This window comes from Oryx dammah, unplaced genomic scaffold (assembly GCF_014754425.2).
Source record: "Oryx dammah isolate SB20612 unplaced genomic scaffold, SCBI_Odam_1.1 HiC_scaffold_21, whole genome shotgun sequence".
Classification (NCBI taxonomy): domain Eukaryota; kingdom Metazoa; phylum Chordata; class Mammalia; order Artiodactyla; family Bovidae; genus Oryx; species Oryx dammah.
The window spans coordinates 7,601,232-7,616,394 of NW_024070205.1; the positions used below are offsets into that span (position 1 = coordinate 7,601,232).

The 15,163-nt window shown below is 34.7% G+C and overlaps 1 protein-coding gene across 1 annotated transcript in view; it reads left to right on the plus strand.

The window, feature by feature from the left end:
- The window catches only part of SYT14 (synaptotagmin 14), a 180,339-nt gene that overhangs the window by 36,263 nt on the left and 128,913 nt on the right, over nt 1-15,163 (plus strand). Inside the window, exon 2 of the mRNA XM_040263096.1 lies at nt 8,494-8,658. Within this exon, the coding sequence (XP_040119030.1) occupies nt 8,547-8,658 (112 nt within the window). The 5' untranslated portion in view covers nt 8,494-8,546. The remainder of the gene's footprint in view (nt 1-8,493; nt 8,659-15,163) is intronic.

The following is a 15,163-nucleotide window of genomic DNA, read 5'->3' on the forward strand; positions in this document are numbered from 1 at the left end:
ACCTTGCTCTCTATCCAGCTTTATCTCTAGACACTTTATACCTTTTATTCTATTCTCATAAAATGTATTTCTCTCTTTTCTGTGAGTTTCTTTTAAAAAACCATAAATACTCTTTTTTTCTCTTTGCTTCATCTCTTCTTCTTTCTTATTCTAGAATCTTTATATTTTCATAGTTTAGGAGTCATTCCTCCAGGCAGTCTCTATCTTCCAAGTCAAGGTCAGGTGCCTTGTAGTGCTTACATTGTTAAGTCTCTGGGTTCAGGAGCCACATCTGTCTTATTCAGGCTTTCATTCCTATTGCTTAGTATCTGTTGAATAAATTAAGGTGCATTTAGTACTTCTCATATATTTACACTGACAAAAAAGAGAATGTTTATCCCCTATGGGTACACAAAGCTATCTGCTAAAAGTATTAAAGCTTCATTGTTTTGAATTTTGTTTTTTTAATTGCAAAAATTTTCTTTTATTTTTTTGTTATTATTAATTTAAAATGTAAAAAAGTTTACCTGCTAGTTAAATTATGTAGTATCTCCCTAAATCTCCAACTGAAATAGACGCTACTGAAAGGTGTGTCATGGTGCACCACCAATTTTTATTCCTCTTAGTTTCGTCATTTCATTGCTCATCTTTTCCCTTTTTGACTGATAGATTCTTTCTTCAGCTATGTGATTAATGCTGATGTTGTTATGGGTGATTTGGTTAACTTCCAGAACCACTCCTTATTCTGAAAACATTTTTGACTGAAATGAGTCCCCACTTTAATGATTTGAAGGTTGGATTCGCAGCCTCGAAGGACCAATACTGAAACTGCTGCCTGCTTCATTCTGCTCTAACACAAAGTTTCATTTATACAAGATGAATCAGTTCTGGAGATTGAACGTATAGCAATATGACTGAAATTGTTGATACTGGGTTGTATCCCTGGCAAGAGGTCATAATGGGTTCTCACCACACATACCCACAAAAGATGCTGACTGAGGTGATGGATGTATCAATTAGCTTATTTGTGGTGAATATTCATAGTTGTACCTTAAATACTTAGAGTTTTCAATTCTCAACTGTGCCTCAATAAAGTTGGAAAAAATATATAATAATATGAACAAATTTAAAGAGAACTAGTTGACATGATATTAAAATATAGGAGGAAGTCTTAGATGTGAAAGAAACTGGTTTGTATTCATCAGAATTCAATGTTTTAGAATTAAAGTCTGAAATAAGCATATCTAAAACTATTTGACAGGAGTTTGGCTTTAACTAGAAGGATTCTCCTGCAGTTGGCATTGTGTTGAAGTTTCAGAATCTTGTCTGTGAAGATCTTACTGAAAAGGAAGGGTGAATAATTATTGAAAAAGTAAAAGGGGAAGAAGTGACCTTATCTGTTGTCCATACCATTTGAGATTCAGATAATTATGGAAGAATTCATTCACACTGAATAGAGAACAAATTTGGAGCAGGAAACTCTTCTTTGTTGTTTAAAAGAATGTGTGTGCTTTGCTGTTGGGTGACTTACCAGGAAAAAAGTTTTTCGTGGCGTCAGCTTCACTGGAATTATAATTTTAAAGCCTCAGTCAAGACTGCCCTTGAAGAAAAATCTCTTTCAGACATAGAGCTTGATTTATTATTAACAAGTATTTGCTTTAAATATATTAAGTGTAGTAAGTACATTATTATCAAGCCTTAAGTATTAAGTGTAAAGTTTAAATATATTATGTATTTGGTGTTCCATACTTCATAAGTGTTTGTGTTCTTTTTTTCAGTTTTTAAAAAAAAATTAGTATTTTTTTGCTGTTGTTTCGGGATTTGAACGAAATTCCAATTTACTACATGTTACTTAGAGGAAATACAGATTTAATTTATTGATGGTTTGCCATTTGAAACAAGTTGGGTAGCCTCTGTTTTATCAGCCTGGTCAGGTGACCGTCTCCCAGAGGGGAGTTTTGTTTCTAAGATCTTCGTCAGGGTCCCGTGTTATTACATCAGTGCCTTCCCCCTGTCGTCCCTTTAAATTACTCAGCAGCCAACTATGTCACGTGTGAGTAAATGTTTTTTTAGTGATTATGTTTTAATAAAATCTAGAATTATAGATATGTATTATTCCTTTCTTTGATTTATATGTCATTCTTTCAGTTTTTCATCATTTATAGTATAAAAATTTCACAGCAGTTTTTATTTGTGGAAGTAACCGAGATGTTACAGAAGGAAATTTAAGCAAAACATCAAATTAATCTTTTACCTTCCTACCTTGTTTCTTGGATCTCTGATAGGTGATCTGTTTTATGTCTAAACCAGAGAAAAATCAATGGAGGGGTTTTTCTGATTAAAATCTGGGAAAATATTCAGGGATTATTAAATAGGGAGCAATATTCTTTTTAAAATGAAAGTCGACTTCTTATATAGTTCACATTTTGTTCAAGAGATAGAATTGCATCTATTAAATGAATTATTTAAGTCTCCATGACAGTGCTGTTAGAGGACTAGTATTTCTTGCCCAGCAGCACAAATCAGCAATAAAGACCTTATGATGAAAACGGTAAGTTGTTTTTCTTTATTCTTATTTTTAAAAGAATTACTGTATAGGAATCATAAGTACTTGTTTACTTTGTATGTATTTGAAATATAATGGGAAAAATAGTTTTATAATATTTATTTTGTAACTAAAAATTAATATTTTGATACAGATTAGAAAAGAATATTATTGTATAAATAAATTTATATTGAAAGTGTTAGTTTAATAAATATCTCCCTTATATTACAGTACATCTTTGTATTTTGGGCAGAAAGTGGTATTTTTTTAGTTTACCTTTTGTAAATATATATATATATTCTTTTCTAAATATATAGTATAGATAACTGCAAAGCCAGTTCCATATACGTAGCATAAATAATTATTAATCTTGGACAAGCTAAACTTTTCGTATTTTCAGGTGAGATACTATACCTTGTTCCCTTTTTGACTTTGCAGTGTAGTCTTTAGATACTTCATATAGAGAATCATATAGCTCACAGACACCTTCCTTATATTTTTATTGAGCATTACTAATGCCTGTCAGGCTTATTATTCTATAGAATAGTTTGTTTTTAAATTTTTATTTTATTAGCTTTCAAAAGTATCTTGAATAGAAAATAACTATGATTCCAGTTTTATAATTTGTATATTTGAGAAAGCTGAAATCAGTTCCTATATACATATATACAAAGCTAATCCATGAAATGTTTTTTCATAATGTATGTACTAAGCTATGTTATTTGATCACATGGCTTTCCCTTAGTTTTATATTTCAGGTTGGCATTTAAGGAAGCTGTAGCATTACTTGGTATTTTAAGACTGTGGACTCTGGAGTCAAAGTATCTGGGTTCAAATCCAGGTTCTATCATTTCCTAGATTTGTGACTTTAGACAAACTTACTACTCTCCAAGCTTCAGTTTTCTAATCTAAAGCCTAAGATAATATGTAGTATTTATTATCACAAAATCGTTTTGAGCATTACATTTAAAATGAAAGATTATAATAGAGCCTGGCAAATAGAAAGCAGTAAGGATTAGCGTTTAACATTTTGGGAGCAGGAATCAGTGTGCCTGTATTTATATCAAGATTTCATCTCACTGAATAATAATTTTAAGATCTTGAAAATTCTCCTTATTCTTACTGAGCCTCAGTTCCCATACCTGAAAAATGAGGTTGTAGTGAGGATTCAGTTTGATAATGTTTGTAATGCATTTTCTAAAGCAGCCCCCTGCAAATATAATAAGCACTCCTTAAATGTTTGATATTATTAATTTTGTTATTGTTTGGTCTTTGTTGTTATTGTTTAGTTAAATTTCATTCAGCAAATTTAGTTCTTTAAATGTATAATATTAACTTATTAACTTAAACTAATTAACTGTGTGCTGTTAGAGACTTCGAAGGTTCTCTGTTAAGAGGTAATATACATTTAAAATAGCATTTATTTGCCTGTAGCAAATGACCTAGAATGTTTGGAGAGAGTAGATTTATCTATAGATAAATTAATCGTAATCTTAGAAATATTTCTGTGGCTTTTTAAGCAGATTGATAGTATAAGAATTTAGGAATAAATTCCATCAAATACTAAAAAATATGTTTTGTATTAGTGAGGTTTGAGTTCATGTAATTTTATTTAACTTTTTTGACGGTGTATCATATTCATATCTTCAGGGTGATTTCAGTGTATTGTTCCATCTCAGTTTTATGGACAAGTGGGATTATCAAATAATAATTAAATATTATCTCAATCCTGACATAAGGGTGAAAAAGTAAAAGTCTGAAGCTTTTTAATATTTTCTGTCAGAAAATGTTATTTCTTTTATACAATTATATTACTGTTTTAAAATTTTAAATACAAAATGTTTTTCCATGAATGTAGAGAATGGGCGTTTAGGCAAGCAGTGGATTAAAAGGGAGTTATATAGTATATTTGCCTTGTAAGTATAAGGCACCTTTTTCCATTTTCTAGTGAGGAAAGATTCTGTTTTCATTTTGTCCAAATTAATGGTTTGTATTGATCTGAAAATTTGTGAAGTAGGAGACTTTCCATTAAAGCATAGTACCTGTCATTTGCCAGTGAGGTTTGTATTTAGTCAGTGATGCTTTTCACATGCAACAGATGAGCAAAAGGAGACCTCCCAACTCTTTATAATGAACCTGACCTTCATCAGAGCACTATCATATTTCTCTCTTTACTGGACATCCACACTGCAGTCGTCTGCAGACATGCTAAAGTAACATGTCAAAACCTAAACTTGCTACCTGCCTCTCTTCTTCCACTGATTTCTCGGCTCCCATGCTCTAAACCACATGCCTTCACGTTCGTATTTTTTCATTTTTTAAAATGGTGTTACCATTCACCCAGGCTTCCCAGGTAGCTCAGCTGGTAAAGAATCAACCTGCAATGCAGGAGAACCTGGTGTGGTTCCTGGATTGGGAAGATCCCCTGGAGAAGGGATAGGATACCCACTCCAGTATTCTTGGGCTTCTCTAGTGTCTCAGATGGTAAATAATCCGCATGCAATGTGGGAGAGCTGGGTTGGGAAGATCCCCTGGGAGAGGGCATGGCAACCCACTCCAGTATTCTTGCCTGGAGAATCCCATAGACAGAGGAGCCTGACGGGCTACAGTCTGTGGGGTTGCAGAGAGTCAGATACAACTGAGTGATTAAACTCAGCACAGTACCCTTCACCTATTCGCTCAAGCTAGAAACTTTAGAATTACCTTCTAATTCTCTTTATCCTCATTCTCGCCATTAATTGACTGGATTGTTACCAATTTTCTCTGAAGAAACTCACCCCTCTTCTCTGCCATCGCCTCTACCGCTTAGTCCTCATATTTTGCCACCATCCACTCCCTGCTGTTTGCCATGTTTTCTGATTGTTTTAGGGAATATAGTTCTACAAGTACAAAGTCTTTAGGATGGTGTTTGGGGTTCTTTGACAGTTTGAACCTTGCTTTCATTTTCAGTAACTGTTCTGGCATACTTTTGATCTTTCTTGAACACACATTCATTCATGCATTTACAAATGTTTGTATAGTGTCAACTGGTAGCATTGTGCTAAGTACTTAGAGGAGACAAAGGTAGATAAGACAGCCAGGACTATTGGCCAGTAGTGCCGATGGGACGCCATGCACACTGTTCCTGGTCTTTGATCACGCTCTTTCATCTGCCCTTTACTCTTTAATAGAGCTTCTATTAATCTTTCATACCCTACCCAAGTGTTATCTCCTTTCTGAAGTGTTTGTAACTTGGCCGGGTAGTATTCCTTCTTTGTGTTCCAGTATGGACACGACTGAAGTGCCTTAGCAGCAGCAGCACTACTTACCATATTCAGTACTTCTCTTGTCATGCTTGCTGTATTATACTTGTTTATAGTTGACCTTTCTCCCTGGGTTAAATTTATAAGTGGGAAGGGAGGAGGGAAATGAGAGAGGAACACAGAAATAAGGATTGAGGAAAGGTGTAGGAAAGGCGGGAAGGGAAGAAAGGGAACACAGGAGAAGTATGAGCAGTAGTTAAAAACACAGACTCTGGAGCCAGACAGGGCTTGAATCCTGATTCTTCTACTTTCTAGCTGGGCACATGGTATAATAGCTCCATGTCTCAATTTATAGTGGGGGTAAATGAGAGGAAGAGTGTGAAGATTAAAAGAGTTAATAAATATAAAGTACTTGAAAGTGAATAGCACGTAATATATGCTATATTGTTTTTATTAGCAATAACTAGCTTCCTTAGGTGAGTTATGTTTCCTCCTTCATGTAGTCTTCTAAGAGATGGGAGATTTTTTTAAAAATTTACTTATTTATTTTTGACACCAAAAGCATTTTGTATTGAGGTGATTAACAGTGTATTTAGCTGATTAACAGTGTTGTGATAGTTTGAGGTGAACAGTGAAGGGGCTCAGCCATATGGGATGGGAGATTTTAAGCTGCTTATTATTAGAGCTAATGCTGCATGCTTATTATTAGAGCTAATTACGGCATCACATTTCTTAGTGTGCTTTGGGCCTGGGCTGAAAGGGCAGCTCCTATATGTGCTGTTTATAATGTAATACTGAATATGGTCACACTGAGAATTTTGTGTCTTCGTACCAGATTCTGTCCTGCTGCGATCTTCCTAGCTTTTAGATCTGCTGATGGTAATGTTTTTACCTTTTTTTTTTTTTTAACCTTAACCTTCAGGCTTGATGTGTATCACTGTTTTATGTCATATACCTTAGATTCTTTTATTAAACTATGTTCTCTTTCCTGACTATGCTCCAGCCTGAGAATGAGACGGAAAGGGCTAACGTCTAGGCATAACGTCTTGGTTCTGGTAGCAGGATCTGTTCCTCCGCGCCGGGCTGCTAGTCAGAGCACTTCCACCATTCCTGCCACCTTCTGCCTCGCACTCATCACGCCTCCTTTGCAATATCATTCTCTCCTCTGTCCTTTACTGCAGTACTGGTGACCCAGCTTTGAACAGACCATAATGTCATATCAGTCCTGCACCTGGGATGCCTAGCTTTCACAAATGCTGAAAAGCTAGGAGAGTAAAGCACTCGTCATTGACTGGTGGGTGACTTCATTTTTAACAAATGAGTTAGATGCTAATTGTCATGATTCTTCAGATTAAAAAAGGAATTTTGGAGGAGATGACGTTTTAGTTGCTGCTTGAGCAGTGGAGGAGAAAAGAGTAGGGTGGTATTTGAGGCTTTGCATTCATTGTCTACTAATGCTTAAGTCAGGCACTGAGATTATAAAAGTTTAGTTCTGTTTAATTCCAAATGACTGGTCCCACAGAGAGAGAGAATGCAGAGGTTGAAAAGAAAGAGATGACTAAGGATTGGAGAAGTTGGGGAAGGTTTTGTCTGTTCTCACTCTACTAAATCTCCCTGGATGATTTCATGTATTCTCTTGTATTCATGATTCTCATGTATTCATGGAGTTTCTGGAATGCACAGAAACTCTTGTTTTCACGTGCTGTTTCTTCTGCATGAAATATAGTGTTCACTTGGCTAATTCTTGGGCTTCCCTGGTGGCTCAGACGATAAAGAATCCGCCTGCAATGCGGGAGACCTGGGTTTGATCCTTGGGTTGGGAAGCTCCCTGGAGAAGAGGACGGCTACCCACTCCAGTATTCTGACCTGGAGAATTTCATGGACTCTGTAGTCCCTGGGGTCGCAAAGAGTCGGACACAACTGAGCGACGTTCACTTTCACTCTTTTGGCTGATCCTTACAATATAATCACAGGAGCCATAACTTGCAGAAAAGCTTACTTGATCCTTCAGCCCTGGGTTACATAACCTTGGTTGCACTGCGATGTGACTGCCTTCACCAGCCTGTTCAAGGAAGACAGGAAATGCGTGTGTGATATGCTTGGCGTATGGCCGCTGCTGCAGAGTATTTGTTGCCTGAATGAATGAGTGGGATTTGGTATAGAGAGGATACTTGGTCACTCCTGGCAAGGGGAGGAGGCAGACCAAACACGGCATGTGGCAAATGGAATCGTCTGATTGGAGAGAAGTACTGAAAAGAGGCTGGAGTTTTCAATGCCAAGTTAAAAAGTCCACAATGGTTTAACACAAGAAGACCATTGAAGCTTTTAGAGATAACAGCAATAGTATACGTTCTCATAAATTTAAGTGCCTGGGAAATAAGTTTTTCTAAATCGTGTTTTAAAATTTTTTTAATACTCGTCAATGGACTAAATATATGGTAACTGCCTCTTTTATAGACCCATTTCTTTTAAGATTGTTCCCACATAACTTACAGGGAAACTGTTAATATACTCTTCAATAAATTTTAATATACTTTTGAATAAATTGAACAACTCGTTAAACTGTGCAATTTATTTTTCTCACAAACTGAACTGTTGTGAACTATGAAAATTTTAAAATAAAATTCAAATAAGGCAGCAATCTTAACACAATGTATAGGGGTTTCCTTCTTATTTGTAACTTGAAGAAGAATAAATGCTTACGGCTGTGACTTTTTTTCCCTCCAGTATCTCCAGAGGCAGTTGGATTTTTGTCTGCTGTTGGGGTGTTTATTATCTTGATGCTGCTCCTTTTTCTCTATATTAATAAGAAGTTCTGTTTTGAAAATGTTGGCGGGTTTCCAGATCTTGGTTCAGGATACAGTTCAAGGAAGAATTCACAAGATAAAATTTGTAAGTATCATAGCGCTGCTTCACTTGTTTAGTCTATCTACTGTTTATTACTTTATTTTAAAAATATGATATACATTAAAAAGCTTGATTCTGACATACAGTAAACTAACTTTTAGACATTATTCTGTGAGAGTAAAAGATCTATTACATAAATTATGTTCAGCTATCTTTTTATTGCCCATGAATTGCTACTATATTGCATAAAAATGAATTGTATATCATCATAGAATGACATTTTTATATACTTTAAGAAGAAGGACATATCTTATTACTTTCTGTGCGTAAATCCATTGTCCAAATAGTTTTCTAGAGAGCTTTTTTCCCATGTCCCTAGAAAGCTTTTGAAAGTATTTACCCTTTAATCTGCTGTTGAATTCTCAGCAATGGATAATTTTGTTGTGTAGAGAAGGTGGTTTTCTCTAGTAATTTAGTATGTAAAATCTGAATATGAAACTTAGTGTTCCTCTTTCCTCCTTGGCAACATAGATATATTGCTTAGTGTTACTAGATAATAGGAAAGATGAGGGCTGTGATATTGTTCTTTTTCTTATGAAAAATTTTTATTTTTTAAAGTTATTATAGAGTTCTTTATTTGCTGTTTCCAAAGACTGGCTTATGTAAATAATAGCAAAAAGAAGTTGAAAATTGTAAAAGTGAGACATTAATTTAGAATTTTAAGGAAAAATAAAAGAGAAGCCTTACATTTCTTGTTCAAGTGTTGAAGAGATACTTTTCTCTTATATCTGATAACTTAAAAAGTGATAGCCTCATTGTTTATAAAAATCTTATTGTTGAATTACATCATGCAGATTTTACATTAAGGAAACTAGTATTTTATGTGGTTTGATTTGATGAATGTTTTTCATACTTCACCTGTTTTATTATTTTTTTTTTTCATCATTTGTGTAGAATAAACTGGTTAAAGAAACCTCTTTTAGTAGCCTCCAATAATTCTCTGTTTTGGCATTTCTAGTTTTTCTTTGGTCTTCTCCCTTTACACTCTTAAAAATTATTGAGGACCCCAAAGAGTTTTTGTTTATGTGAGTTATAGCTCAATGATATGTACCAAATTAGAAGTTAAAAGCTAAGAAAAATTTTAAATATTTTTTCAATTTATTTTTAAAAACCAACTGTAAGTCTATTACTTGTTAATCTAAAATGTATAAGTTTTTAAAACTGTATATTTTCTAAAACCAAAAAATACGTTTGATGAGCAGAGTGACATTGTTTTACATTGCAAGTCTCTCTAATGACTGGCACAGAAGAAAGAAACAGCTGGATTCTTGTATCTGCTCCTGCGCTGAATCTGTTCCATGGCCTCCGGAAGACCCAAGAGCTCATTTGAGTGAATGAAAGTGAAAAGTTAAATATCCTCTTACTCTCACTGTAGAAAGAGTTTTGACCTTGAGGATCTATTGGAAAGATTGGGGGACCTTATTAATTTTTCTGAGGCTGTTTCTTTACTCACTTATTAAATAAGAATAAGAATATTTACCTCCTAGAGTTATTATAAGATCAAATAAGAAAAAAATTTGTAAATCACAATTCCTTACATGTAATAGCCACTCAGAAAATGTTCTCTCTCTGCTCTTCCCTATTCTAACTTCTGCAAAATTGTTTAGATATATAAACAAATACATATTTGGGGGAATATATGTATTGGGGGAATTCTTAATACATTTTTTATTTTGAAACGGTATTGGTACTTTGTTAATAATATAGGGCAGTTCCCATACATAGACTATTAATAAGTTAACTAAAAAGTACATAATAAAAATCCTTTTTATACTTCTTCTTGCAGGTATAGAATAAAAACCCAATAGTATTTGAGGGAAAAATACTGTCTTGCTGCTGTCATAACAGCTGTGGAGTGGGAAAAAAATGTCGTTATGTTTAAACCAAATGGTTTGATTTTTTTTTTGAAGCGTCTTTTACTTCAACATACTTCTTCCACTAAATAAGCATTTACAGAAAGATTAAAAGGCATAATGTGAAATACTGATATTGAGCTAATAAATAGCACCATTTAAGTAAATGTTAAATTGAAACTCCAGAGTGCTTAATATTTTGAGAAGAGAAAATTCCATGATTGCAGCTTTTAGGAACAACGAATTAGAAAATGGCATTTTTCAAAAGTTTTCAGCAGAACCTGCCTTCAGTGTCCTCTCTGGTGGACACAATCAGTAATGCTGTGGAAGATTTGACCGCTGCTGTAGGAGAAGTCAGCTATGCGTTCACTGACTCAGTTGCTGAACAGGTAACAAGCATGATAAATGGCTTTCGCCCAGAAGAGGAAAGCTCTGCAGCCCCAGAAGCTGCAGATACTTCTAAACAAGAAAGCACCACAAAACCAGAAGTCTCCCAAAACACTAATTGTCAGAAAGCACCATTCAATTTAGAGAACCGAGCAAATCGAATAAACAGCTATAATACTTCAGTTTCGCAAAAGCAAGACCAAGGAATGAACGAAGGAGGAGGAGTTAAACATATGAATAATAGGCAGCAGATGCCATCACAGTATCAAGAAACAGATAATGCTTTGAAAGGTGATTCTTTGAAAGGCCATGTGCCTGATGGTAGGGTATCAGTTAGCAGGCAGAATGCAAGTGCTGGATCTCCTTGGCAAGAACTCGAAAGTACTGACAGGTGTCGAAAAAATGGATTAGAAATTTCCAGTGTCAGTAAACCTGACTTAAAGGAGGTGAGATATCAAGAAATGAAAGAAAATTACTTAAAGAAAGCTGAAACACATATTAAAAGTAAAGGCCACAAAGGGAATAACTATTTAGGAAATGAATGTTCTCCAAAAGATATTTTGGAAAGCAGTAGACATATGATACAGAAATCCATTAAGAAGGAAGACTTATATCCAGCAGCATCAACTAATTCTAAAGAGCAGTGTCAAGGACAAATCAAAGAACAAATAAATCCAACAAAATACTACAAAGGGAAAGCAGATATAAAAACAAAGAAAAATGAAGCCATTTCTGCCAAAAAAGAAACAGCAAAGAGTAAAGATGAAAAATATTTTAAGATAATATCAGAAAAAGGTGAGGTCTCCTAATGTGAGTTTGAGTGATAAAATTTTCTCTTAATTTTTTCACATTAGGAAAAACATCATCCAACTTCTTTAATTGTTCTCTGTACATCTGTATTACTAAGGCTTTCTTGAGTCCTCTTACTGGGAGACATTTTTAAAGTCATGCAGTTTTTTCTTACAGTCCTTTCAAAAGCATGTTGTTTGTATTCCTCTGATTTAAGTATTGCCCCTGGTCCCTGCATTATTTGGACAATTTTAAGGACCTTCATTTTACTTAATGCCCATTTATTGTACAACCCAGAACTCTATGGTTTTCTTAAGTACTATGCATACTTTAATTGGAGTTTATTTGGTGTGCTGTAGTTGAATTTTAAAATTTCGTGTTTTTGTAACCTACCCTTAACCCTTTATACATTGTTGCTCTTCACATCTTTCCTGGTAAGAATCTACCAAATGTTTTATGTTTTCCTTGAGAGCAATGGATTTTTATTTTATTGAAATACATGTTTCAGAATATATCTTTTCATTTAGCCATACATTGAGAGTTTTATGTGACTTCTGGGTTTCCAAAGCATGTACATGAACAATCTTTTTATTCATGAGTTCTCTATGTACGATTAAGATTCCAACTAAGCAGTCACAATTTTCACCCACAATATTTGTGACAGTTTTCAAAACAATTAGCTGACAGTTACTTGGTTTTCTTCATAATGTCAGTTACCACTCCTGGTTATCCCTTGAAGTGAAGTGAAAGTGGCTCAGTCATGTCCAACTCTGTGACCCCATGGACTGTAGCCCGCCAGGCTCCTCTGTCCGTGGGATTCTCCAGGCCAGAATTACTGGAGTGGGTATCTGTTCCCTTCTCCAGGGCATCTTCCCAATCAGGGATCAAACCTAGGTCTCCCACATTGCAGGCAGATTATTTACCGTCTGAGCCATGGTTATCCCTTAGTCATTCTCGTTTATCGTTGATCTGATCACAACACCAGAAGTACACTGGCTTTTATTTATAAAAGATACATATGGAATTTTTGTGTATGTTTACATTCTCATAAAATAACAAAAAACTGAGTAGCACTAGAAATGCAGAAGGCTGTTTCAGTTCTGCTGCATGACTTCCTGTGTAATGGGAAGCTGCTGTTTACCAGTTGTCTGAGTGATTTTTAAATGATATAATAGAGGCTGATCCAAGATGGATGAGCCAATTAAAAAGGAATGTAAATTTTTGGAAATATATCTGTTTTGAAGTTTATCCTCCTAGTAGTTGTTTGAAATGTCAGATTCAGTGGGTTTTTTTTTTTTTTTTCAGTAGCCTTGATTTAATTTTGGTAGCCTTATTACTTGAAGGAATAAAAATCAAAAGAAATAAAATTAAGTAAAATAGTTTACATATTATCTTATTCATAAAATAACAGAATGGATGCTATTAATAAGTACTTCAGAGGTAGTAATGCAGAATTTAAAATTTTGATTTGTTTTAATTAAGAAGCATCCTACTACCTAAAGGAATCACATATCTCTCAATATTCTAGGTTTTAATGAGTACTAAACTGAAAATCCCGTAGACGAGGAGCCTGATGTGCTACAGTCCATGGGGTCGCAAGAGTCAGACACAACTTAGCAACTGAACCACCACCTCCAAACTGAAACATATTATGATTTAAAAATCATTTTAAAAATCATTTGACCCATATGGATTGCCCCTTCATATAGCTGAACTGTAATATTGCTAGTATTAATACCCGAGTCCTAGGTTCTGACAGAGCTTATAAGATATAATAAGAGGAAGACGGGTTTCCTTTTCCCTTTCTGAATGCAGGGCCTACTTTAGGTGATATCTTATAGTAGTAAATTTCTTGCTACCCTCCTCAGAGCTCTCCTGCTCCCTTAGAATCCACGCAGTGCTAAAACCTGGGAGTCAGAATGCCTAGGTTCTAGAGTAGATCTGCCATCATCTCAGACCTGTCTAATAGAACTTTCTGCAGTGACGGAAGAGTTCTGCACATCAGTATTGCTCCATACAGTAACCACTGTCCACACATAGCTCTTGAGCACTTGGAATGTGGCTAGTAGCGCTGGAGAACTAAGTTTTAAATTTTATTATTTCTACTTAATTTAACTAACTGCATGTGGCTGGTGACTAAGTATTGTCAGTGCAGAATATAACATCGGTTATGGTTTTACCCTTTGATAGTTTTATTTTACTGAATTCAAAGTGGGACTTGGACTAGTGACCTTGAGGCTACCATGCTTCTAACTCTAAATATTGAATTTCTATCCCATATCTTATTCTCGTTCTTTGTCTCTCCACTTGAATTTTAAACTTTGATTCCTGTAGTGCAGATGATTTTAGCTGAGTATAATGAGCGAAATGTCTAGACTGAACTAATAACTTCTGACTGCTGTGGTCTCTTCATCCTTCTGGAGTTGTTTTAGAATTCTGAGAAGGTTACATCTTGTCTAAACGAATCTCAATGTGATGCAGTTTCAAAATCTTTACTTTTTAAGTAAATGATATTAATAACAACTAGTGCTTTTTAAAAGAATATGAAATTAATTAATTGACCAGTTTGCCTTCTGGAACTGTAATTTGAAAATTTGGGTATATGTAAGTAAAGTTTTCCTAGGAAGTCTGTCTTTCACAGATGATGCGTTAAGTTCGGTATATATGCTTCCAGATATTTTTGTATGTTTCTATAAACTTATACTGCATGGGTGTGCATATACATTGCATGTAGATGTGTGTATGTGTGTTACTCTTTTTTTAAATGAGACGATAACGTCTACTTTATTTCTCTTAACATTACATGGGAGGCGTTCTTTTCCTGTGAGCACTTCTAAGTTCACCGCCTCGTTTTTAATGATTGCATAGTGTTATCATTGCACAGATATATCATAATTTACTTAACCAAGGCCCAGCGTTGGACATTGAGCTTGCATTTTTGTTTTCTTTTGCTGTTAAAACACAATTCAGTAAATTGTCTCAAATACATATCACTGCCCATCTGTTAATTATTTTTTTAGGTTGAATTCTTAGAAATGGAATTGGTTAATTCTTAGAAATGAATCAAAGACTATACAGATTGGAAACTTTGATATGTATTGCCAGATTGCTATCTAGAAAGTTGAATCATTTATATTTCGATCAGTAGTGTCTGTCTGTCTGTCTCTTTGTTCTGCTTCTAGCACTAAGCAGTATCAGCTGTGAAAATTTTGGCTAAGATGATGACCAAAAATGTCTCTTGTTACGTGAATAATTTCAGTCAGATCCGTATGTATTGGCAATACTTAAACTTCTTTGTGTGCTACTAATGCTTTAAAAAAATTGTGTAAGATGGCAAGCCCTATTACTCTGTTTATCTGTATCATGGTTGGAAAATCCCTGTGACTAACATTATTTATATAATTCAAATATGCAAGTCAGTTTTTTCTACTAAAACATAAAATCCAAAACTTGGGCTTCTT